Here is a 26,963-nt window from a genome sequence, read left to right as displayed (position 1 = left end):
ACGCTGATATACTGTAGAAATACCGCAGATATCTGATCAATAACGCTGATATACTGTAGAAATACCGCAGACATCTGATCAATAACGCTGATATACTGTAGAAATACCGCAGACATCTGATCAATAACGCTGATATACTGGAGAAATACCGCAGACATCTGATCAATAACTCTGATATACTGTAGAAATACCGCAGATATCTGATCAATAACGCTGATATACTGGAGAAATACCGCAGATATCTGATCAATAACGCTGATATACTGGAGAAATACCGCAGATATCTGATCAATAACGCTGATATACTGGAGAAATACCGCAGATATCTGATCAATAACGCTGATATACTATAGAAATACCGCAGATATCTGATCAATAACGCTGATATACTGTAGAAATACCGCAGACATCTGATCAATAACGCTGATATACTGTAGAAATACCGCAGATATCTGATCAATAACGCTGATATACTGGAGAAATACCGCAGATATCTGATCAATAACGCTGATATACTGGAGAAATACCGCAGATATCTGATCAATAACGCTGATATACTGGAGAAATACCGCAGATATCTGATCAATAATGCTGATATACTGTAGAAATACCGCAGATATCTGATCTGTTATCATATCTGATCAATAACTAGGGCGATTGGGAGAAAAAATCTAATGGCGATTTTTCTGCCAGATATTGTGATTACGATTCGATTTGAGATTTTTTTTTTTTAGTTTAACTGAAGTTCAATATTCACAGACAAGGAGTGATGAACTATGAGCTAAGCAGTGGAAACCAGTGCGTTTCTCTGCTACCACCTCCTGAGGGAAATATCTGGCTCTCTCATAAATTCTCCACCACGTTCACCAGCTCGCCTCTAACTCTGTCTGCTGTTTGCTGCCGGCAGTGAATGTGCTGCAAAACCAAAACAATGAGCTGAAGGAGGCTAAAAAGCTTTACAGAGCTGCAGTGTTTTGGTCATTCTCAATGTGTGAAGCGTTTCAACAGAGTGTTTTATAATGTTTTGTAGGAATACTGATTAGTGAGGCTTTAAAATGTGAGGTGCATACAATATCTACTCTAGTTATTTCCATAGAATATCTACTCTAGTTATTTCCACACAATATCTACTCTAGTTATTTCCATACAATATCTACTCTAGTTATTTCCATACAATATCTACTCTAGTTATTTCCATAGAATAACTACTCTAGTTATTTCCATAGAATATCTACCCTAGTTATTTCCATACAATATCTACCCTAGTTATTTCCATACAATATCTACCCTAGTTATTTCCATACAATATCTACCCTAGTTATTTCCATAGAATAACTACTCTAGTTATTTCCATCAGTTACTACTCTAGTTATTTCCACACAATATCTACTCTAGTTATTTCCACACAATATCTACCCTAGTTATTTCCATAGAATATCTACCCTAGTTATTTCCATAGAATATCTACCCTAGTTATTTCCATACAATATCTACCCTAGTTATTTCCATACAATATCTACCCTAGTTATTTCCATAGAATAACTACTCTAGTTATTTCCATACAATATCTACCCTAGTTATTTCCACACAATATCTACTCTAGTTATTTCCACACAATAACTACTCTAGTTATTTCCACACAATATCTACTCTAGTTATTTCCATACAATATCTACCCTAGTTATTTCCATACAATATCTACCCTAGTTATTTCCATACAATATCTACCCTAGTTATTTCCATAGAATATCTACTCTAGTTATTTCCATACAATATCTACCATAGAGCAGATTCGTTTATGTTTTGGCTACAGATGTGTCTTTAGCCTGGAGCCAGTATAATTAATATCCCAGTAGTTTAGTTGTTAGTTTTCTTATTATTATTCTCATTAATGTGTTGATATCGATCGCTTTTCTCTTCTCAGGATGCTTCTTTGCTCTTCTGCAGTGTGAAGTACAAAAAAGGAAACGGGAGTAAGGAGAAGATGGATCAACAAAGGAGAGAGGAAGAGGAAGAGAGGTTGGATGGACTGGAGGAGAGAGAAGGAGGAGAGAAGGACAGAACACTAAGAACTCCATCCAGGAGGAGAGAAGAGGAGGAAGAGGAGGAGGAGGAGGAGGAGGAGGAAGAGGAGATAGGGATGAGAAAGGCAGGCGCCAAAGACAAACCACGAAGGGAGCTGATTGGTCGACACACTCCGATCTCCGCCTCCTCCTCCTTCACCTCCTCTCCCCTCCTCTCCTCCTCTCTCTGCCGAGGAAGAGGAGGAGAGGAGGATGGCGAGGAAGACGAGGTCAGAGTCGCCATAGTCACAATCGAGGACGAGTCCTGTCCGTCTGAGCCTTTCGGGACCGCCCACCTGGAAACGGCCTATCGGATCACACGCATAGTTGACAGAGGAGACAAAAAGGAGGAGAAGGAAGGAGAGATCGAAGGAATGGAGGAGGATGAAGGGGAGGAGGTGAACAGTGATGACAGAGAGGAGGATGCAGAGGTGACGGCACCGTCGCTTCACCTGCAGAGCCAGGTAAGACAGTTGACTCCCATCCTTGCCACTGTCTAATTTGTTCCACCATAGTTTCAAAATATTTTTACACTTCTGTGTTTTGCACCGCTGCTCCCCGCTTCTGTAAGCTCGAACAATAACACACTTTGGCATCTGACTCTAGACAACCACTTTTCTGTTGAGGTAACTACAGTAACTTTAAGGGTTTGAACAGCGTTCAGTGGATCCACTGTCACTCGTTTGTGGTTGAGAACACGATAATTGTAGCAACACCTTAATTTGGAGTGCACATGTATTCTATCCTTTATGGTAACTGCAGCTGACAGGCAGGTTTAGCGACTTTATTTTGTAATTATCTCACTATACAAAGTGTTACTATATGAAAGTCTTCCCCGAAGAGAGGCTATGAAGTCTTCATTGTACGCAAGATGGGCAACACCTACAATATAATATTTCAAACTGCGTCGGACTTGGTGAACCTTTTGGACATTAATTGGACTATTATCACAGGAACTGTAAAACATGTCACGCGTCCATTAAAAGTTAAAAACAGAAAACACTTAAATTTTAGGGAAATTACTTGCGTCTTTGATTTAAAGGTTGCTGGAAAAACAGTAACTAAATTTGTTGACTTTTTTGCTGTTTCTTCACCATTTATATCTGTACAATGTTTTTATGATCAAATTGTTTACAAGAACGCAAAGTTCTTCATACATCTAGCCTCCAAATTTTGCTCTTGAAATGCACCAAATTAAATAATTTAACCTTAAAATGTACAAAATTTTCTTTTCTTGATGGGGCGCGAGTTTGGCATTTTGGGTGTCTCCTTCATGTTTTCTTTTCTTTGGACCCAGAAGTGACCGAGCTGGAGAGGGATACAACAAGGAAACCACGCCCTAAAGCATACTTGGTTTCATTGTCTATTTTCCTCTAAAGGGGACTGTTATTTTCTAAATGAACATCTTGCTGTGTTGAAGGAGACTTGAAACTAGTGACCGAGACCATAAACGTGTGAGGAAGGTGTTTACTGAGGTAATAAATCAGGATAGAAGAATAGTAATTTTCTTATTGACTTCTACGCAATCTGACTTCTTTTTGCAGCCACTGGAGTCGACCCCTGCTGGCTGTTACAAAGAATGCGGGTTTAAGACACTTAAGCATTGGCTTCACTTTTCAGACCCTGAGGTTCCCGCTTGTGTCAAACACGCGTACTAACATATAAGTTCATATAAGTATTGCTCTGTGCCGGAAGTTAAGTGTGAACAGGTGGAATGATAACAAGCACCTGCTTTGAGACACACCTGTCCTTTTTAAGTCATTTTAAAAGGACAGGTGTGTCTCAAAGCAGCTGCTTCTCCATCATTGAAAAATCCAGAATATGTACATATGCAAATATAAATATATATTTTTTAAGCAGCGTGGTTTCTACTTCAGTGTTGAGAAGTGGCTAGCAACATGCGGCCCGCGGGCCAGAACGGACCCACCAGCAATAATATCTGGCCCGCGGCCAGATTGCTTTGATAGCAGAAAAATAAATAAATTTATAGTGGCTGGTATTGAAATAGATCTCAGTCATGACAGCAACAGTTGCTCACACAATCACTTCCTCTTAAGTGATTGTGCCTCTAAAATAAAAGCACAAACGTTCTTTGCAGCAATGCTTCATGTCGAGTTTATTAAGAGCTTTTACTTTGAAGAGTTCTGAAGGACATTCAAAAGAGTCTCTGGCCTGCTTGACACACCTCGATCGGATTCCCCTTAATTTTCACAGGGAAATGAAAATAAGTGTCCATAGGTTTATGAATGCGGATCAAACGCCGGAACGCGCACACACTGCAGCACATGCTTTATAGTGAGTATGTGCAAAAGTGTCCTTTTATTCAATTTGTTTAACAAGGGAGAAAAAAATATCTGCTTTAAGATGGAAACGTCCCTTCAATCTACTTAACGGGATCCCAGCACAGTACCAGCTGAGCTAAACATGCACAAGACCTGAAATCATTTGACTTTGTCAACGGCCCGCTATATAACAGCTTGAAAAAAATTTGGCCCGATGCCAGACTTATTTGCCGACCCCTGGTGTAGAGCCTAATCTCAGTGTTTTTGCACTGGAGGTTTCAGGTTTCCACATCACAGTTGTGTAAGCCCCTGTGGTCCCAGCTCAACTCACTTCTACTTGCCTGACTTTGATGCTCCTTCCTCCGTTTTCCACTGCAAATATAAAACCACCTCAGTATAGCTGTGACGCTGCACGAAACTGCTGTGACGTAATCTCATGTGAGGATAATGAAGACATACACGATTCAAGTTCATAAGAAATTTAGTTATCAAATTGGACCAATGATTGGCTTCCACCGTACGCCCAGGTGTTACAGGTTTAAGGTGAACAGTGACGCTCAAACTGAAGGAACAAAACTTAATTTGAAGGAGACTTTAAAGATCTTAGTTCACCCTGACAGGGTGAATGATAGTTGAACTGTCTGAATGCAGCACGAAGGCGGCGATGTTGCACACTTTATCTCCTCACTGTGAACGAACACACACACAACACCTGGCTCAGTGATTCATCGTGTGAGCTGTGTCTTTGTGACATTCAGGTACCAGCCGACGACATCAGCGTCTGCCTGTCTGTGTGTGTGTGTGTGTGTGTGTGTAAGGGCCGTTCAGGTGCCATTGTGTCTCCTGTTTTGTTGTCTTTATAAACAAGCTGAACACCAGCTGCTGCGTGTGGGAGGCCGAGTGTGAGAGAAAGTGTGTTTGTGCATATGTGTTTCCTCCTTTCACTCTTAACAACTAAATTAAAGTTACATTACTTATTATACCCAGTAAATCAAAATTGTTTAACGGTATTTTGTTTTAGTCTTTTAAATTTTAATGAAAACATTAAAATTAAGTTGAAATTAAAATGCTTTATTTCACACTAGTTAATTAAACAGTCGCTTAAGAAAGTTGTTAAAAAGTTTAAAAAATACTTGGTTTTCCTTATTTTGTAGTTTTTAGAAACTACTTGAGACAAAAAAATTACTGCAAACTGAGTTTCTTTATATTAAAAACACATTTAATCTGTTTTTATTCTACATTAATATTCTCCTAAATAGACTAGAACTGAGTAAAAGATACTTTAATTACAATGAAGCTGCAAATACAACATTATCCACCAGAAAGTATCAGGCAGGAAGAAGTACTCAGATCTTTTGCTTGTAGTAAAAGTAGTAATATTACCGAATACTACAGAGTAAAAACACTCACATAAAAGCATTAGCAGCAAAGTGCACACACATTGTTCTATTCAAAGTGTTGCATTCGTTTTATATTTAGTTTAATACCATCTAGGTTGTCACACATGATCACATGTTTTGACATTAAAAATGTTTCACTGAAAAGTAACTAAAGGTATCAAATAAATGTAGTGAAGTAAAAAGTACCACTCAACACTTAAGTACAAGTATCTCAAATGTGTACTTCAGTACACTACTTGAATAAATGCGTGTCATAGGTTTAGGTAGCGTTTGTATTTTACTACTATTGTTAAAGAAAGCAAAATAACCAGTTTCATCATAATCAAAATTAATTATACACACACACACACACACACACACACACACACACACACACACACACACACACACACACACACACACGCAGACAGTAGGTGTGTGTGTAGGAATGTGCAGCAGTGAACATTCCTCAGATTCCTGCATCGGGATCATGGGATATAAAATATCCTCTCATGGGAACTGTTAGCTTAACACACACACACATACACATACACATACATACACATATATATATATATATATATATATATATATATATATATATATATCCATCCACACAAACACAGCCATACTGGTACCAGACCAGTATGACACCCTAAGCATGATGGGATATTTGATGATTAATTTATGTTCTGTATGTACTGTAGTTTGTCTCTGTGACCACTAGAGGCAGCGCTGTGGTTTGGATTCAGTTCAAAGAGCATGAAAGCTGATTTTTAAAGATTAGATTTGGTGATTTCTCTGTGTGTGTGTGTGTGTGTGTGTGTGTGTGTGTGTGTGTAATCTCTTATATGTGTAGTAATCTAGAAAAAAAATACTCCTAGATTACAGAGCATGTCTCACCAGATTAGTGCCCTAGTTTTTCCATCTGTCTCACACACACACACACACACACACACACACACACACACACACACACACACACACAGACAGGTAAAATACAGTCGGATTTTAAGTTTAGAGCTTTTATCTTCCTTTTCAATCACTTAGCGTGTTTTGACAATTTCAATCTTTTAGATAATTCATTCAGATGTTACACTTTCTCTCTGAAACACATGACCTCAGTGTGTTGTTGTTGAGAGACACACACACACACAGTCTCTGATCATGCCAGGGTCAGATGACTGGTGTGAATGGAAGCACATTAGGGCTGCAGTGGCATGTCTGGTATGTGAACTCGCGCGTTTCATTTCAGCCTCCCCTCACCCTGCGTTTCGCTGTACTTCCTGCGAGTCTGGAGAAAGGATGAGCATGTCGCGGTTCGTTTCAGAGGCGCTCGTGGGAGCGTTCACTCTCATGTCATGGTCGCTGCTCCTTTTGGTACATGCTTTGGCCCAGATAGATTTCTTCCACACACACATAACCGTCACAAGAGAAGCAGCTGCAATGCGGTTTAAAAAAAAACATTTACTGAGCGTATCAGAGCGTAGGTCATTCAGGTCATTCATTCATGAAACAAAAACGCCTCATTCATGAGTCTCATTGGCACAAAATCTGTCGAAACTGTTGATGGACTGAGAAACCCGACAGATGCTAGCAGCGTGACTCTGTGGATGGATATCAGTCAGCCGGTCCACCACTGTGGTTCAGACTGAAACATCTCAGCAGCCACTATTAGATGGATTACGGTGATATTTAGTACATTCATGCTACACGAAGGGCTGCGGCGATCCCCTGACCTTTCCTGTAGGATAAAATGTCGATCACTGTTTTCCAAAGCCCAAGACGACGTCCTCAAATGTCTTGTTTTGTCTACAACCCAAAGTGATTCAGTTCACTGTCAGAGAGGAGCAAAGAAACCAGTAAACATTCACATTTGAGAAGCAGGAGTCACAAATTTCTGACTTTTATTCTTTAATGATTGATCAATCGGTCGATCAAAATAGCTCTCTATTGATTTAATAGTCAACGACTAATCGTTCCAAATTTGAATCTCCGATGTTTTTTATTGAGATTCCCGTCAGTCAGGGGCGGATTAACTTACCACAAGGGCCCTGGGCAGAAATGTGCTGTGGGCCCCTATTCACCCCCCACTTCCACCTTTTGGTCCATGTACTTTGTTGTATCAAGCATACTTTAGCAAAATGCACCATATAAGCAATTACATCTCAAATAAAAACGGCCCTTAAAACTACATTTTACTTTCCACCCTTCTGATTATATCCCGTAATAATCCAGGTGCTTTAGTGGTTCGTATTTGTATTAAAAACATTTGTATTTGATTAAATTACCAGATTTTCACAGGTTGAACCTGGAGCTTTTGGGCCCCTGAGGGTCTGAGGCCTCTGTTCAGATTTTTGCATTGCTGCTAAGCAAAGCCTTGACCCATAGTTTGTGTACTTTGTGTTTAGTGTTAATAAGCAAATGTTAGCATGCTAACACGCCAAACTAACGTGGTGAGCATTATACCTACTAAACATCAGCATGTTAGCATTCTGACGTTAGCATTTAGCTCAGTACAGCCTCACAGAGCTGGTAGCATGAATGGAGTCTTGATCAGAGCTGCAATGAGTAGTCTATTTATCGATTAGGTAAGCGTCTGAAACATTTTTCAAGCCAAAATGTCAAACAGTCTCTGGCTCCAGCTTCGTTTCTCTGTTTTATGTTAAAATAAAGTGAATATTTTAAGGTTCGGGGCTTTTTTCACTATTTCCGGACATTTTATAGACCTAACGATCAATCAACTCATCAAGAAAATAATCGGCAGACCTAATTGGTGATGAAAATGACCCTTAGTTGCAGCCTCAGTCTTGATATTTTATATTAAGCAAGGATTAAAGCAGATAACCATCCATAAATCTTACTTATAAATTCAGCCTCATAATCGTGACGTCTTCTTGAGTCCTGCCCGATTCAAACCAGAGATAAAACCAGTATTGATCTGACTTCGACAGACTGAGTGTTCATGTCGGATCCCATCAAGATGATGAAGAAACATAAAGTGTGCCTCTATCTCTCTCTCTCTCACGCACGGGGTCACATTCCAGCACCGGGCAGCTTTCCAGCCTGTTAGGTCCACCACGCCGATCTCGCCGAGTCAGCGCCCTACACACACACACACACGCGCATTCCTCGCTCTGCGGCAGCATTCCCGGAGTCTTTTGCTCGTCAGCAGGACGGAGGTTTGAACCTGCGACCTATACGGTGCAGTCTCTTTGTGCCGGGTTCGATCTGGTTCTGATAATTAATCAAGTTCTTTTCACATCCTCAGTTTAACTAGGGCACGTTGACGGCCTCACATTTCCACCCAGGTTTTGCTTACATTTAAAGTGAGCGTGACTTCACATATTTAAAAAGTCAGTAGCTGAGTGAGTTTTTCCCAGCTGCCACTTAAAAATGGCTCTGTCAGCATTTATTGGGCAGCTCACAGTAACGAGGGACAGAGAGGGGGAGTCCAAAAGTCCCGGGCCGGATTAAAAGCTGGGTTTGTTTTGTCTACACCCTGTTTGTTCTTTAAGCTATTTTTCTGCATTCAGACGCTCAACAATTGAGCCAAGATAGTCTAATATTGCTTTGACAGAGTTTGACAGAACTTCAGACTGTACCAAATACATAAAAAAGGTCTGTCCTGAGGCATTTATTAGTTCTCTGGGAAAGGCAGTAACATTTCCCCCAATACCCTAAACGCCAAATCACACATTTAGGCTGTTCTGTGATCCCCAGTTGTGGAAAGGAACTTGGTATATTTACTGTACTTCAGTGCAAAGTAAAGGTATTTATATAATTTTTTTTTCTACTTCTACTCCACTACATCTCAGAGGGAAATATTGTACTTTTTACTTCACTACATTTATCTGACAGCTCTGGTTACTAGTTACTTTACATAAGGTTTTTACACACAAAACATTGAAGACTTAAAAAAATAGTTTTGTTGTAAATTAAACTACCCAACAGTTTGTGCAGTCTGATACAAAATAGTTTAACTTCAACTGTAAAATCCTGCTTTTACATTAATACATGAGTAATAATTATCTGGTGATATAATAACAGTCACAGCATATTTTTTATTCTGCTTTGAGTACTTTTAATACTTTAAGTACATTTTCCTGATTAGAAGTACATTTTTAATGCAGTACTTTTACTTGTAATGGAGTATTTTTGCTGTGAGGTATTAGTACTTTTACTTAAGTAAAGGATCTGAATACTCATATCTCCCTCTAAGAAATAATGTATAAGTTATTGTTTGACGTCCATTCACTGAGCCTCCCCTGAAACTGTCTGGCCCCCCTGCTTTGAAAACCTCTGGTGCAGGCAATAAAAAAACAACACAGTTGTTGTTTAGTTTGGGTTTGTCTTCTTGGTTGTTTATCTTGTTAGGAGAGGAAGATGGTGCAGTGCTCAAGCTGTTTTCCATCAGTCTTGATCAGCAGCCTGATGATCAGTTTGATGTTCAGTTTCATTTTTGGAAGTAGGTTGTTTTTGTTTTGAAAACCAGTATGCAACAAGTGACGCTGCTCCAGAGTCATTTTCAGTCTGAATGAAGGTGTGGTAGATTTATAGGAAGAGTTATTTCTCCAGGTCAGCTAGCATGAAAATGATAATGTTGCCGCTCTTAATCCAGCCTCCAAAGCTCTGATTCGCTCAGTTGTCACCTTGCTATGCTCTTTAGGAGTTGGTTTTTAGGTTGACAGGGGCCATAATCTCCTTATTTTAATGTCGCAGGAGGTTTCCTGGAAATAATTATGTAAATTAGTACAAATTGAAAATGTAACAGTTAGTTTTTGTTATGCTGGCCGCATACTAAAGGATCATTGGGGTGACTAAGAGTCTGATTCACCCTCCAGAGATTCTCGGGCGTTCACAAGCCGAGGCTGGTCTGGACAGATTATCGTCCCAAATAATCCTGCTGTGTGACAGGTTTACAGACATAATCTTAAGGTCACCGACTGGATCGGAGGCTTGGATTATTACCTGCAGTGTAAAAGGAACAGCGACAGAAAACTGATCAGAAACCCGCAACAGCCAACGAGGGCGAGGGGAACGGGAAGTGACACTGACAGTATGTTGTGTATTTGCTCACGCTTTAAAATGTTTAAATCGGGCTGATTCTCTCTTCTCGGCCTCGACTTCATCCACAGTTTTTTTTTTTGTTTGTTTTCTGTGTGCACCCAGCGGATGACGACAGTCCGCCTCCATGTTTGTTGATGTTAAAGTCACGTTCGATCACATGAGATTCTGTGAGACTCTGAAATCGTTTAGTATAAACGCAGAGTGTGTGGTCCTGCATCTGGACTGAATTCTTTCGTTTACATTTAGTAATTTGAGCTGACGCTTTTATCCAAAGCGACTTACTACTGCTATAAATGTCAGCGGTCGCACACCTCTGGAGCAAGTAGGGTAAAGTGTCCTGCTCAGGGACACATTGGTGGATGTGTTGCAGTGGGTCTCCCACACAAAGGAATGTGTCTCGTCCACTGCACCATCGTGTGCGCGCTCTTAAGATTAAAACATAATTCTGCCGTTACATCTGTGGTATCCCTGGTAAAACCTGTAGTGTGCACCAGGCATTAGCTCAGATATACAGGATTGTCCCTGGAAACAGCCGTCAGAGAGCTTTCAGACTTCTTCTTCTTCCCTGTCTGCATCATCACTGTGGTAACCGTACATCGCCGTGTCCCTATTGGTTGGTGCTGTGTACTCGGTCCCATTGACCTGTAGATGTGTGTGTGTGTGTGTGTGTGTGTGTGTGTGTGTGTTGGGACAGGATACAATGAGGAACAGGTGCTCTACTGTCTCTGCCCACGCTCAGTGATTTACAGTGTGTAAGGCGACACCTGAAGAATGCCAATAAAACCTTCAGTCTTAAGTCGTTCTCGCACTGCCCCCGCTTTGTTTTTCTTTTCAGCGCGTTCCCGTCTTCATCCTCCCTTTTTCTTACACTTCCTCCTTTCAGCCCTTTTAACACGTGGAATAGGAAACATTGTTGGCTTCATCAAGCTGTTAAAGTGACGTCTTTTTGTCATGTGTGATTTATTTGATTGAAAACCGCTTCAGCACATTAACAAGAAGACCTGCGACTGAGCCCCGTGGCTGAAACATTTGAATTATGTAAAGAAAGAGGAGTGTATAGTTGCAACTAATGATTAATGTCATAATGTCATATTTTCTTATTAGTTAATTAATTGTTTAGTCTATAAAAAGTTAGAAAAATGTCTTTTCTGAACAACAAAAGCCGGATATATTCATTTTTCAATCTCAAAAGCAAAACATTCTCACAATTGAGAAGCTGAAATAAGTGAATGTTTGACAGCTTCATATAAAAATGTCATGTAAATTTTCTAATTAGTTCCATTCAATGTTTTCTCTTATGTTACATCACTGACACTTTCTATGTATTTTCCATTAAAGACTTGATGACCTGCGGTGTGACGAACACTCACCCCTGATTCTCTCAAGTCGTAAATGTCAGTGTTTATTAGAGAGTGAAATCTGCTTTTAAAATCTGACAGGCGTGAGCATTTAATGGCGGCGTTGGGGATCTCATTCACACGCTGTGTAAAGAGTTATACTGGATATTTTTCATTCATTGTACTTGGCATGAAGGAAAGTTGGACAGCTGATCAATCAGTGTTTAGTAGTTTTTTAAACGGATTTTAGTTTAATCTTGTTCTGTGTATTTTACCCGCTCCAAATGTGGCATAAAATTTCAACAGAATTTCCAGAAAATCTTCAAAACAAAATACAAATTAATGCTTTCCATCCACAGATGGTGATGGTTTGAATTTTAGGAGGTGGTTCATGTAGAGCAACAGTTTATAATCCACCAGTCGCTGCCTTTAAACCACTGCGGAAGAGGAGAAACGAGATGAGATCATTTAATAGAGTGCCAGTCGAAGCTCAAACATCTTTCTGTTTGTTTCATGTATTAATGTGAGGAAGGTTACAGCCTCATCATCGCTCCACACAGATCTGGACGTTTAAGTCACGTGCTTCATGTTTCCATTGCACTTCGGCGGATTCAACAGATCACAAAACTGAGTTAATTTTGCGCTATTTTGGCTCTGATGTAGCTGCCTCTGTCGGTCTGTAGTCACCACTCTGTAGTCTCGCTCAGTGTCCCACCCACAGCGTTATCTGATTGGTTACAAGACGGTGGAGCTAGCTAGCTTGGTTAGTAAGGTGCATCCGTAACGTTAATTGTCATTTTAAGTGGGATGGCTAGCATCTAAACAGGCTTAAAACAAAATGTACTTAATGGAAAAATTAATAATTAATAAGCTTTTTCAACGCCACTGGTTAAATTTACACCGTGCAGTGGATAGGAGTTGCCTCTAGCCAGATTGACAAGTCGCCATGGTAGTGACTTGTCAATCACAAGATAGCCCCGCCCCAAAGCATACCCTGCTTTATCGTTTCTTTCTTTCTAAATGGGACCATTATTTAATAAATTAACATCATGCTGTTTTGAAGAAGACTTGAAACTAGCGATTGAGACCATAAACTCATTAGGAAAGTGTTTACTGAGGTAATAATTCAGTTGAGAAATAGGCTCAGTTTCAGTCTGACTTTTTGCAACAAGTGGAGTCGCCCCCTGCTGGCCGTGAGAAAGAATGCGGTGCTTCATGTTTCAGACTCAGACGTTTGCATTTGGTTCCCACTCTTGTTTATTAGTGCGCTAAATATAAAGTGTGGAAAAAAACAACAGATTGATGGAAACAAACTCTTTGTTACGGAAATGTTCCAGATCCGACTCAGTAAGATTGCCGTTCATTTTGACATGAGACTTTTTTTTTTCCATAGAAATGACATGAGATGTCTTCTGTGAACGTGTTTCTTTCTCCTCCATCTTTCCTTTCCTTTCTTCTGTCCTGACTGTGATCACTGTTGAATCTTTATTTCTCCCCTGAGAATGATTGCACGCACACACACAGCTACTCATTAAAATATACATGAGCTCTAAGTCCCTTACATCCCTGCAACACTCTCTGCATTCATTATTGATGAACACAGACACACGTCTCTCTGCAGCCAAGTGTTTATCTGCTTCATAAAGCACCTGTTGTTTGCTGCATTGCACCTCTGTAATCTGTCCCACAGGAAACACAGCGGCTTCTGTGTCCAGATCCTGTCAGCTCGATAACCAACAGTATCTTCTCCTCTGACCGTTGCTGTCTATCGACTCGGCACCTCTTTACTGTCAAAACACATTCAGTTCAGGCCAGAAGTCTTCATGGGTCCACTTTGTTCCTAGTAACGGAGACCGTACCGTTGTTGTGTAAAAAAAAAAAAACACAACAGTATAATGCAACAGTTTGGCAGGTCGGGGCAGCTCTAGTCCAGCAGCACGGCCCTATTAATGAATAAAAATTAAAAGTTATGTTGCATTAGACCTGTTTTTACTAAGCTCTGACTGACATTAAAACATTTCCAGCTGGCAGCTCTTACCCTGTCAAGAGTTCGGCTCGCCTTTAGATTGAAACTGCTTTATTCAGTGTTTTTAATGTTTTAATGACCATGTTCGTTTGTTTTGGAGAGGCGACGTGGTGGTAATTCAGCTCCGGTTTGATTATTGGTCAGACTGTCGGTTGGTAACCCCTCGCTCAGAATACTTTCATACTACAGTACTTTGATGTACTGTTGACACGCTTCTCAACAGTTTGCTGGAACCAATTCGCTTTATCACTGAATATTAATAATACCTCCAGGTCTTCTGCACCTTCTCTAGAAACTGAGAAACGCTCTCTTCAGCCCAAATATTCAGGAGTCCACTGCTAGTCAACATTTTGGTAGCAAACGCACGGCGAGTTCGCCAGTCACCAAAGCAGGATTAGAAATGTTTTTTTTAACCAGTGAAAAGACACAGAATAATAAACTTCCTGTCTTTGGTTCGAATGGCGTTCACATCAGATAAGAACCGTTCCAGAGTTTACTTGACAGCAGTCTGAGACCACCCCTTCGAGGTGGACCCCAGTGAACCGCACTGCGCGGTGATCACTCCATTTATCAGCCTCTCAAAGTGTTTTATTAGCTGAATGTGGATCTGTTGCACATTTCCTTTTTCAGAATAACATCACTAAGGGAACAGTCGCATTCAAGATTTTATGATATATTAGAGCTGCACAATTTATGAAAATATTATTGACATTGCATTTTTTGATGAAGGTAAAATGTGACAAAACAGCCTTATAATGAAGGCACAGATGGCTGCTTATCTCGTTCTTCAGATGTGAGAAAACCTGTTTGGTACCGACTCGAACAAATGTCACATCAACAGATAATCGTCTTTTCAGTGTAAATGAAAATTCTGATGCAAAAACGGTCGTTTCCACTTACCGTGAATCATATCACAAATCTGTCAGAATAATTTTTTACCATATCTTGCAGCCTGATTATTGTAAGTTAATGTAGGATTTAGGTTTGTCAGCTCATTACAGAACAGTAACACAACTAATAAGTGACGTTTCAGAGTTTTATTTGGTAAAACTGAACGCAGCTTTGAGCTCACGACAGCCTCAATAAAATGGGCGAAAAATGCTGCAGATATTATGGGTCGTGTATTCAAATACAAAAGTGTGTGTGTGTGGGGGGGGGGGGGGATAATTTCAGCTCAACTTCAAAACAGCTTTGATGCTGGAGACCTCTGAACGTTTCGCTGTAGGTTGTTTGTCATGTGGTTGATGCAGAGAAAGTGAGAGTCAGTTTCTACTGTACTGTTGAAACATCTGCTGAAAATCAATCTTTCACACGTTCCTCTGATCCCCTCTCCCTCTCTCTTTCTCTTTATTGATTCTTCACACACTTGTAGGCTAATCCAGCTATCTTATGCTACACACACACACACACACACACACACACACACACACACACACACACACACACACACACACACACACACACAATAAACAAAGGCCACATCTGCCTCAGTCTTTGAAGTGGTTTTCTCTGTTTCCAGTGTCTGACTGCAGTTAAGGATAAAACCCGCACACACACATGTACATTTTATTATTTATTATAAGAGGTTTTGTCAACACACACTTTAAGATGTTATTCACTTTTTGACGGGACTAATTGACACATAGTCTCAGAAACACACACAAACAGTCCCCAAGTAGTGTGGGAAAGAGTCAGCTGTTTTAATAACACACACACACACACACACACACACACACACACACCAGTTTCAGGTTTTACAAGACCATCAGAGGGAGAGGCTCAGTGGGTCTGCATACCAGAGAAAAAGAAAGGGGAGCTGTGAGGTTTTAAAAGACAAAAGAGGAGGGGCAGAGAAAACCAGATGAAAAAGTGACGGAGACTCAGGCTCTTTCACACTTGTAGATATTTTAAATTTTTATATACACCTTACCTAAACTTAAGATAAATGAATTATTCATGGACGCCGGCCAGCTCCTTTGTGTCGGTTACAGTGCAGTGCAGCTGCCGTCCCCACACTTAGCTCCTATAGCACAGTCATGTTTTACCTGAAACAGTTTACCATCTGTGATGTGAAATCTCCTCCACACAGAGGAATAAAAAGTGTGCATCCTGCTTTAGTTGTAGAGTCGCTCACACCGGACACTGGAGAAGGTTTTTACCGGCGTCTGGTTCAAAAGTAGTTTAGCTGACTTTGCGAGGATGCAGCCAACAGGAAGTAGCCGCGCTGTCCTCCAATTTCATCATCGATCTTTATTCTATTACAAACTCTGATTGCAAATCAAGTTACTTTGATCCGGTTAGGTGGGGTAAGGTCCTTACTCTTATTAAGTACCACTAACAAAAAACTGTCAGAAACTGGACTTTCAACTACCGGTGTTCGTTTCCCGTGTCAAACAAAAAGTCAGCATTGAAAGTTTAACTTATTTAAGTTAAGTAACGCAGTTATTTTAACCAAACCGTGATCTTTGCTAAACAAGGCAAGTCGTTTTGGTGCCTAAACCTAACCAAATACACGTTAAGTACACAGTACATGGTTAAAATGCACAATAAATGCATGAGATGCAGGTTTATGCACCATTTCCTCCTGTTTGAGTAACGTGATTTTATTGAATTTCCTTTGAAATGTTTCTTTAAATACAAAAAATTGAATCCGTTTTCCTGAAACAGCATGTTTTAAGTGAACTGCGAGGAAAACTCAGCGGGTGTAGAGGGTGGACGTAAATTGGAAGCAGAAAGAAGGAGATGTTGAATCAGAGTTACGAAGAGACCGAGAGGGATGGAGGAGAAAGAAAGAGGTAGGAATTAGTAACAGACCGAAAGGAAAGGAAAGAACGCTAGAGAAAATGTTGCAGCAGAAAGGAATGTGGATGGAGAGGAGAAGAAGGTTTTAGAAACAGAAAACAAGGGAGTTAAACGGGGGAGAAGAGGTTTTAAGTGAGGCGGGAGGCTGAAAGAAAGACAGTAAATTAAGAGAAAAAAGGAAGTAAGGAGTGGTGACCAGGGCATGATGGGATTGATCAGGGGTTGAAACTGACATGATGACACACGGAGAGAGATTTACAGATTAACAGGTTCAAAGGTCATCCGGGCCCTGATGAGCCAGGGGGCGGGATCAGAGCAGGTTCGGGGTGATTGACAGCAGGTGTGTGAGAAGCACTGGAAAGGCATGTTTGGTGGGACAAACTGGTGTGTGTGTGATTTTATAAGTATGTTTGGGGTGCGCTTCACCTTAAATTTTAGTAATATAAACCTCTTTTCCAAACCTAGTGCACCCAAGTCTGCTTCTTTCTGGTCGCATTGTTCACAAGAAAACTAAAAAAGCTGATAATTAATGCAGTGATTTCCAGCAGAAGAAGAATCTATAAGGACGTCACTTTGGGAACGGCCAACAAATGATGAAAAGAGTTGTGACGATCTGCAGGAATATTTTGTGTTTGGTTACGCTAAGAACAAACTTCTTCTGGATATCAGTTTTGTTATGTTTTGTATTTGGAGACAACATTTTGGATTTTGTCTGTAAATGTGAATGAAATGCAGAGTTAAAGGTGGAGTAAGCATTTCTGGAGAAATACAGCACCTTGACAGATCCCATGATACAAAAGTACGTTAGCTAAGTTGTGGGTTTGCAAACTGCCGCTACAGTTGCTGCTAAAAAAAATAAATTTCATTCGAATCACTTACCCCACACTTAACCATCGACGTCTACAGGTAATAACAGTCAACCAGTGTGTGAAGCGGGTTTACGTTTTAGGATTGGAATGCATTGTACCGAGAGGTTTTTCCAATACACAGTCTACACACACGGGGGAACAACATATGAGAAACGACAGCAACATTACAGTCCTGTATTAAGCAGAAACGCATACACGACTGGCTGCAGGGCTGTTGCATTGGATTACTTTACAGCAGCACTTTTCTGGACACTTGAGTTGTGTATGTTGCAACTTCAGTCATGTGAAGATAAATCTGCTCTGGGCTTTTCTAATATAATGCAGGGAGGGAACAGGAAAGTGGCAGGTTTTATTTCGACAACCTGAGGCCTCCAGGTAAAGACAAGGGGGAAAAATGTAGGAGAAAAGAAAAGGAGGTAGAGAAGGATAGAAGAGAAAACAAGAGGAGGAGGCTGAACAGGTGAGAGCGGTTGTATGTTTTGTCTCTCTCCAGGCTCTGAGGGGAGGCTTGACCTCTCAAATTATCCCTCTGCACCTCCTAACACTGTGTGTGTGTGTGTGTGTGTGTGTGTGTGTGTGTGTGTGTACTCCTGTGGGACACTCAGTGTGACGGCCTTAAGGTCAATCAGCTGTGTGAGAAAACTGCGACCTCCAGCAACCCCCCTGCTGGGCGTCTGGGTTTGTGTTTGTGAAAATTACTGTTTGTGTGAAACGGTGTGTGCAGGTATGTGTGCACATTTCACTATCGCTTCATGTCAGTCTGGACGATCTGCTTTTTAATCCGTGCCAGCAGCGTGGCTCTGGGGATGGTGGCGTCGGCCTGTCAGGCTGTTGGAAGGATGAAGCCATGAAACTTCCTACAAATATTTAAGGTCCCTTTCAAAGTTCCCACAGCTGGTGAACACGGTGGAGCATTTAGCAGCTAAAGAGCCAGATGTCTACTTCAGGAGGTGGTGGAGACCAAACACAGAGCTAAAAAAGAGCGAATATTGGACTTAGATTCATCATGCAGGATTACAAGTGAGTGCTAACGTTGCTCGGCATCTGCTGGAAGTGTAAATAAACAACTGTTAATTATAAGCCAGACTCCTCAAATGTGTTGTCATTTAAATGCATTTACAATAAAAAACAAAATTATAATTAAAGTCAGATCAAAGGGTGAGCAAATTAGGGAGCCACAGTTAACGACAAACAGTGGTGAGATATTTTATTTAAAAGTCCACATGAAATGAAAATCGATATTTAAGTGTTTTTATATGATATTCCTTGCACTACACGTCACCAATACACCAGTATCTGGCCCATCAATGAGAAAAAAACATTGTTTTGTAGGTATTCTTGAGGGTATTTTAGAGTTTCTCATTTCCTTGAAAAGCTTTCTCAATTTGTATTCGGGTCACGGGATCATAGTGTTTCTGGCAGCTGACTTGCACAACTTAATGTACTGTTTTTGGTGAAACTGTATCATATTTTATGGAGGAAATATTTTCCTGATGGACAGATAATTTGACTTGTTGCTGAAGTAATCTGTAACTGCTGCCACCAAGCTGCTATTGTCTAATTATCTATCCTCGTTCACACTACACGATTTTTAGCCCGATTTGCCGCTGAGCGACCGTTAGGCTGTGATTTGGGGTAAATCAGCGGGCGGTCGCCAGTCGACACATCGCCGACGTCTGCCAGATATCTACCATGCCAAATATGAGGTCGGCCGACTCCACATCCAGCCAATGAGAGCAGGCAGCTGCTTTTTCACCACAAAACACCTCCAGCTCTCTCTGTAGCTCAGACGATCCCTGCTACCTGCGTGTGCTAATCCATCCTTTCACCCAGATTCTTTGTATTTATAATTGTGATCTTTATAATAACAAACAACAGCTGTTTTGTCTGTAGGTTTGCGTTATTTCCCGTTTCACATTTCCCGTGTGTTTTCTTTACAAAACGTGGTTTGGAGACCTGCGTCGGGTGACAGAGCCGCTGTCAGCTCGTGTAGTGTGTGACCCCCTTGTCACCAATCAGTCACGTCGTGTGAACGCCACAGCGACTTCAAGACTCCCGTCACAAGACGGCAAGTTGTGTAGTGTGAACACCACGGCCGTCAGCCGACGGTGAAAGTCGTGTAGTCTGCACAAGGCATTAGCCGTGCAGCCAGTGGTCATATTCTACAGTTTATAGTCATATTCGCTGACTCTGCCCGAACTGGGAGCTCGGAGCATCTGCCGAGTGCACTGAAGCACTGCAGGTTTTCAAGCCAGGGGCAAGCGGACCCAGCAGGAAATGATGGCGGGAAGCGGCGCCAAAATGGGCACCAGAACCCGAACCGAGGCGAGCGGGCAACAGCATTGCGTTTGGCAGCCTCACTGTGAACACAGCCTCAAAGACCGACAGGGGAATACAGTACTGAGTGCTGAGTGTATAGTGATAATTATTATACCCTATATAGTCCGCTCAGTGTATCCCAGAATGCATTTTGAAAAGTAGTGGATGGTCACTAACCAAGCCCTACAGACCATCAGGCATGGCGCTGATAGATATATAGTCCTCTACATACGCCTCCCTTCATAGGGGTAGTGAATGAGTGGTGATCTCGGACACAGCCAGAGTTTCTAAATGGACAGATAACTTTGTCTTTTGCTAAACCGCTAAATGCTGCTAACTGTACATTATCTGTCTGTATCTATAGCTAATTAGCTTGGTTAGCTGTGCAGCTAGCGGTCCTGTAAGCTGACTAAGCCCCGGGCTACCAAGAGCGAAACCTGTCAAGAAAACCACCACAGTACTGTAATCCCAGTCGTCAAACTGGTCTGTTTCGTCCGCCGTGTTCACTCGCTGGAAGCTTGTTTTTACAGAAAAATACATAAATAGGTAGAAGCAGATAGCTCTCTGCTTTCTGTTTCATGTGATCTTTATTATGTCACATTTTAAAAAAGCGACCTGCATTCAGAAGTAACAACAGTAAAAGTACTTGTTATATTGCATATTATATAACTGGATTATGCATAAGGTGTACTGTAAAGGTGAGTTCATTACTTTTCTGATAACTTTCAACTGAAGCCAACAAAGAAATGCAATATTTACCTCCAACGTGTAGTGGAGGAGCAGAAAATGGACTCAAGTACAAGGCATTTGTACTTTACATGAGTACTTGTTGCTTCACTGATGATAAACTGTTATTGAACTTTTTCAGAGATCAATGTGAAACTGATGCAGTTTATTCAGCTGTTTGGGACTTTTGTCCTCCTCCTCTCCCTATCTCTGTCTCTCCCCTCCTTTCTTCCCCCTTCCTCTCCCTCCTTCCTTCCTTCCTTCCTCCCTCGCTCTCTCTCCTTTACTTTTTTCTCCCTCCCCTCCCCTCGTGAGGCGGAGAGAGGCATGTCCCTACGTGTTCCGGAGGAGGTCGAGCGACATACAGCCTGAGCGGAGAGAGAGAGAGAGTGTCAGTCCTCTTAGGCAGCAGCGCGAGCGCAACACGGACTGATTCCACTCTAACTGATTGATCTATTACTTCTCATCGATCCACCGATTTACCGGATGGACTGTTGACGTCACGCCGTCTAATTCTCGGACATCCTTCTGTCGGATTTCGGGATTTAATCGCCGTAAAGTCTTTAGTTGTAGCCTAATATTTCTGTATATTCACCGGTCTCCGGGAGGGTTTCACCGACCGGGGGAGCCATGGGTTTCTACGGCACCTTGAAGCTCATCTTCTACAAAGTGAGTATTGATCAGAGGAAGGGTCGATCGATCAGCTGACGTCAGCAGCTGCGGCTCAATCTCTTTTATCTCATTATTATTTTATTGAAAACTGTCGTGCGCGAATTCAAGGTTGTCAGGCTCGTGCAGCACCGGGATGACGAGGCGTTTCTCTCTGACAGCGGCATGCCTCGGGAGCGCGTGCGTGTGTGTTTGTGTGTGCGTGTGTGGACCACTGCGGAACTTGGAGAGAGAAAGAGACAAGTAATTTTATGTTCTCTCTCTCTCTGATTTGATTATTGATCACCACAGGCATTGTTGTTGTTATGGGTTTGAATCCTTGTTAAAACAACTGTAAATAGTTTTTTTTTTTTTTGGTAAAGTAAATTGTTTTTTTTTACAAGCAAATAAATGAGCAACTGTCTGAACAAAATGAAAATTTCAGTATCTAATGTTCATTAAAGGGAAAGTGACATTTTTTTTCCTTCCCTTTAAGAGTCATAGGACACTGTACAGCTGCTGTAAGAAAAGATGAGAAAACAGAACCAAACTATCTATGAAAAGGGCTTAATATCTGGCTTCACTTTAATATGCTGTGCTTGTTCATCTTTGCAGCCCTAAACCACACAAATTAAACCTGAACATTTTTGCTTCCTTGCACTGTAAAAACACAAAACAACTAATGCAAATGAATAAAAATCAAGCAGACCTTTAGTATGTAATGCATATTCATCTTTAAAGCTACAAACCACAAGATTAAAATCATAGAAATCGACATTTTCTGCTTCCTTACATGGTGAAAACACAATTATAAGAGTGATACCACACAGCTGCTGTAAACTGCAATTTTTTGGGTCAAATAAAGCAGCAAAAATAACTTTATTAAGCCTATCTAATGCGTGTTGATCTTAAAAGCTACAAACCACAAGAGTAAAACCATAGAAAAAGACTTGCTGTCCTACTGTGTGAAAATGCAGATTATAGAGGGATACTGCACAGCAAATGTTGGTTCAGTTACACATAGGTCAGTATAAGTTCACATTTTAGCCTCACCTGATTATCATAGACTCATCACATGTCACCATAGTAACGTTACAGAGATGCTATAGCTTTAAAATGTAGAAAATATGCCATAAAGTCACCGTAAATGACCATTTTAGATGTCATAGCTGAACTGTAAGCCCCTATAGTAATTCTGTAGTGATGCCAACAGGAAGTGTCAACAGATGCACAGCAAGTATCTTAAAGTTTATTGTAGAAATATAAAACATTTTACATAAAGACACAGTTGTCTTTTACCCTTTGAAACACAAGACTGGGCTGAATTATTCTGATTTTAACAGTAAACACATTTTCATTGTTCTTCATCCTCAAGTAAAGTTTGGCTTAATGAAATCCACACAGACCCGACATCTGTTATTAAAAGCCGGTGACATTGGGGGGTAGGTAAAAAAAAAGTCAGAAAACCTGAAAATGAAAATCAGATTATGAGTATATGTTGGAGCTGAGAGCTGAAGTGACGGTTGTTTGATGTTGAAACGGTGACTTTGTCAGAGGTTGGCGGTTCGATTCTGCCCCTTTTAGATGATCCACACACAATGAAAGATTTTACATGAGCAGCTTCCTCTTGTATTTTATTTTATAACACAGATTAGGCAGGCAGTCAGAAAACACTGTGGTTCACATGAAGATGCCAAGAGGAAGGACACACATACTGTCCTGTACATCTCCAGCCTCCAGTGTATATATATATGTGTGTGTGTGGAGCAGCAGCCTGTTAGCGCGTGCTGCTCTATTTTAAACCAGCGCTGCAGCGGCGACATTCCTCTGATTTTCTGCATTCCTGCGTTCATTCACTGAGAGAGAGACACAGAGAGGAAAGAGATAGAAGGCTGATTCAGACCTCTGGCTCGCTGCGTTTGTGTTACTTCACAGCGTGGGTGTTTTCAGCGTCTCCACAGTCACACAGATGTTGGGTGAATGTTGGGTCTGCAACAGCTGTTTGGTCTTTATACGGTCATTTTTTTGACCAGAAACCCACAGACATGTGCAGGAACTTCCCCAGGCCGCATTAACACATGATGTGCGATGCACATGTAATGTCGTCTCATTTTAGTTGATAAGAAATCTGATTTGATCTGATTTAGTTTCTCCATGTTAGAAGTAGCTGTTGATAAGCAGACAAAATGTAATTAGTTGATCATTTTAGCTGATTTCTGTTTAAGGACGTGCTATAAACTGTATTTTTAGGGTGGATGAAGGAATAAAACTTCATAGTATTTCAGGTGGAAATACGGCTATAGTTTAAAACTACAAGAATACAACCGTAGAAATTAAAATTGTTTGCATCCCTGCATTGTTAAAGTACAGATTATACTTCACAGCAAAGCCTGGCAATGACACACAGGTGACAGTAAACCCTCAACTGATTATCAGAGACTCATCATAAGTCGCCATAGTAAAGTTACAGAGACGCTGTAGCGTCCCTTCTGTAACGTGGGCTCGGCTTTGACTTGTGACCTCGCAGGAACATCCAGAAATTCAGGAACTTCCCCTGCAATTCCATATCCAGTTAACATTTGTAGACCATTACATTTACATTAATTTACACTTGCAGTACACTACACACGTCTCATTTACGTAGATAAGAAATCTGATTCCATCTACTTTGTTTTTTTTCCATGTCAGAATCTGTAGCTGTTATCCATGATGTGTTCATTTTATCTGATTTCTGTTGAGGAAGGACGTGGTCAGATTAAGCTGTTAGAGGCCCCTGGGGCAGAAATTAGCTTTTGTGTCCCTACTGACCCTCCACCTACTGCCCTCTGTGCAATGTGTACGTGCTGTGTTGTCTCCATGTTCCAGTGCAACCAGTACTCCATGTTAATCAGGAATATAAACCATGTGAGCACCATATAAACTAAAATAATAGAGCTCTTTAGACAAACCTACAAGACAGGTCACAGAATGATCTAATAATACCAGACTCGCTTTTGTTGATGTTGTATTTCAGTGGTTTACACTGACTTATGTAGTGTAACTCATTTACAAATATTCAAATTAGCATATACAATGGCCATGCGGTGAACCTGGGGCTTTTTCCTGGTGTTTTTTATTTTTCGTTCAACACAGCAGCTCCTGCTGCAGTTGCCAGGTGCAGTTAACGTTTGTGTCATAGAAGAAATATGTTGGTTGTTATTTCTGTAAGCAAGATTTACAACAACCTGTATAGCTGCTTCAATCAACATCCACAATTGGTCACATTTTTGTGATCATTCATCTGACATAGTAGGATGCCGTTCTCATGCTTAACCCAGCCTACAAAGCTCCAGTTGGTTAGGTTGTGATATATTTGAATTGCTGAAAAACATGAGATATGAGGGTGAATCCGAGGTTAGGTACCTGGCTTTTGAACCTGAGTAGGCTTCAGTATCAGGAGGGGGAGGGATGCCCCCAAAATAAACATTTTGCTCTTTTAATTGCAGTAAATGGATCAAAATGATGCCGATTTGTTAAATGTATGAATTCATGCTGTGTCAGGTTTGTCCGCAAAATGACAATCAAACATCTTTTAAAATGTTTATTTTCTAAATGGCCTTCTGATCGATCAGGGCTATGCTATGCTAACTTGTTTCATTGGACAACGATAGCTGGAATCAAGTAACAGACACACATTTTCTGAACTTACAAGGTAGTTCACCTTCCTCGCTTACATTTCTCCAAACAATCTCCTGTTTGGTCCGGTTTCTTTGTATATGAAGTATTATCACAGAGCAACTAGGTAGCTTACTGCTGCAGATAGGTTGAGAATGCACGTTTTTTTCTGTTGCAAATTTGCGTATTTGCTTTGAGTTTGTAATCATGCTGCGCAAAACGCTCACTTCATGTTGTGTGTGTGAAACCGCCATGATAAGGTTAACATGAACATATATGTAGGTTTAAAAATACATCTGACCATATGCTTCTTGCATTCAGACAGTGAAGCTACTTGAATGACTAGAAGAATAAATGTCAGAGTGATTTGATCACTACCTTCTGTCCCCTTTGATACAGAAAAGCTGTCTCTCACTGTTTCTTCTTTGTCTTTGTCGTTGCCTTTCAACTACCAGATGAAGAGGAAGTTGGATCACGGTCCAGACGGCCGGCCGTTCCCTTCAGGGAAGAAGCACTGCAAAGGCAACACACACCTGAGGTAACACATTTTATTTAGCTAACAAACGGCTCTACCTATAGACTGTATCAGCTGTTAACTACCTAACAACAATTTAAAGAAACACAGTGAAAAGTTTGAGATCGTCAATGAACACATTTGCTCTTATTTTTGTCATTTTTCTCCGTATGGATTTTTGACTACACACTAGCTCGGAAATGCTAACTGCTGCAGATGCTAACATCCCTGTCGCTCTCTCCCCAGTCCTGCCAGTCTGATTCAGGCCACGCCCACCACGTTCGGAGACCTGCGGCTGGCCAATGGGCATTCGGCTCAGCGGCGGCGCGTCACCTCCGGCCCGCCCCCCTCTGGCCTGCAGGACTGGCTTCTTACCTTCCAGGTCAGCACACGCACAGACATGTTTCTTCCTTACTAATCAACAGCTCGCTAAACCCCTAACCCCTTTTTTTTTTTTTTGTAGCCTTCCCAAAACCAAAAACACAAGAGTGAAAGTAAAGAGTGGATTAATTCCCTGCTACTTTCTACAGCAGTAAACACGCGTCTCCTCCAAAGCAGACATTATTCTCCAGGGATATCCAGGTTACATTAGGAAAATCTTCATTCAGGAGTACTTCATTCACTGTGTGGGGAGCCAAGATGTTAATATTTAGCAGAGTTTAGGCTAACGTTAGCGGCTCTGTTCCGCTCTTTTTTGCATTTGGGGAAGTTTCAACTGCAACTGAACTCGGTATCCAAGATGATGGGCCAAGATAAGATAAGCCTTTATTGATCCCCAGAGGGAAATTTATGTTAGAACAAATAACACTGCAGGTAATGTTAGCTTAGTCAGCTCAGTAGCTACAGCCTGGGGGGCACTGAGCTACTATAAATGAGAAGCTGATTTTGTCTGGCTAGAATCAAGTACTCATTCTTCATTTACTGCGATGGTGAATCTGCCATTGTTATTAGTGCAGATGCATTATGTGCCCCGCTAGAGCAGAAGTTTTACAGGCATAGCAACAGTAGCTGGGCAGGGCTTTAACAAAAGCTCAGTTACATATTTTTAACATGAAGACATTGCTTTACTTGTAACGCTCGATGAGCTGAAACGAGCTACACCCTGTTAAGATTACTTGCCAAAACAACACACACATCTCAGTATAGTGTGTATGTGAATTTCTTCTGCTTCCTGCACGTATATACAGAGGTTTAGAGGAACGCTGCCTTCGAGCTGTTCTTATATAACTAATAAACACCCCCCCCCCCCCCCCCCCCCCCCCCCCCCCCCCCCC

General features: G+C 41.1%; 1 protein-coding gene across 3 annotated transcripts in view; it reads left to right on the top strand.

Moving 5' to 3' along the window:
• LOC123980847 (F-box/WD repeat-containing protein 7-like) overlaps positions 1-26,963 on the top strand; it is a 41,724-nt gene that overhangs the window by 1,082 nt on the left and 13,679 nt on the right. The window contains exons 2-4 of one of the 3 annotated variants that reach the window (XM_046065395.1): positions 1,948-2,527; positions 25,631-25,713; positions 25,936-26,071. In XM_046065395.1, the coding sequence (XP_045921351.1) occupies positions 1,985-2,527; positions 25,631-25,713; positions 25,936-26,071 (762 nt within the window). In that variant the 5' untranslated portion in view covers positions 1,948-1,984. Of the gene's footprint in view, positions 1-1,924; positions 2,528-21,287; positions 21,543-25,630; positions 25,714-25,935; positions 26,072-26,963 lie in introns of those variants that run through there. The other 2 variants (XM_046065394.1, XM_046065396.1) reach the window with 2 other exon arrangements.

Source organism: Micropterus dolomieu, linkage group LG12, assembly GCF_021292245.1.
Source record: "Micropterus dolomieu isolate WLL.071019.BEF.003 ecotype Adirondacks linkage group LG12, ASM2129224v1, whole genome shotgun sequence".
NCBI classification, from domain to species: Eukaryota; Metazoa; Chordata; class Actinopteri; order Centrarchiformes; family Centrarchidae; genus Micropterus; species Micropterus dolomieu.
Note: the sequence above shows the minus strand (reverse complement) of the source record. Positions and strands in the feature narration are given on the sequence as shown.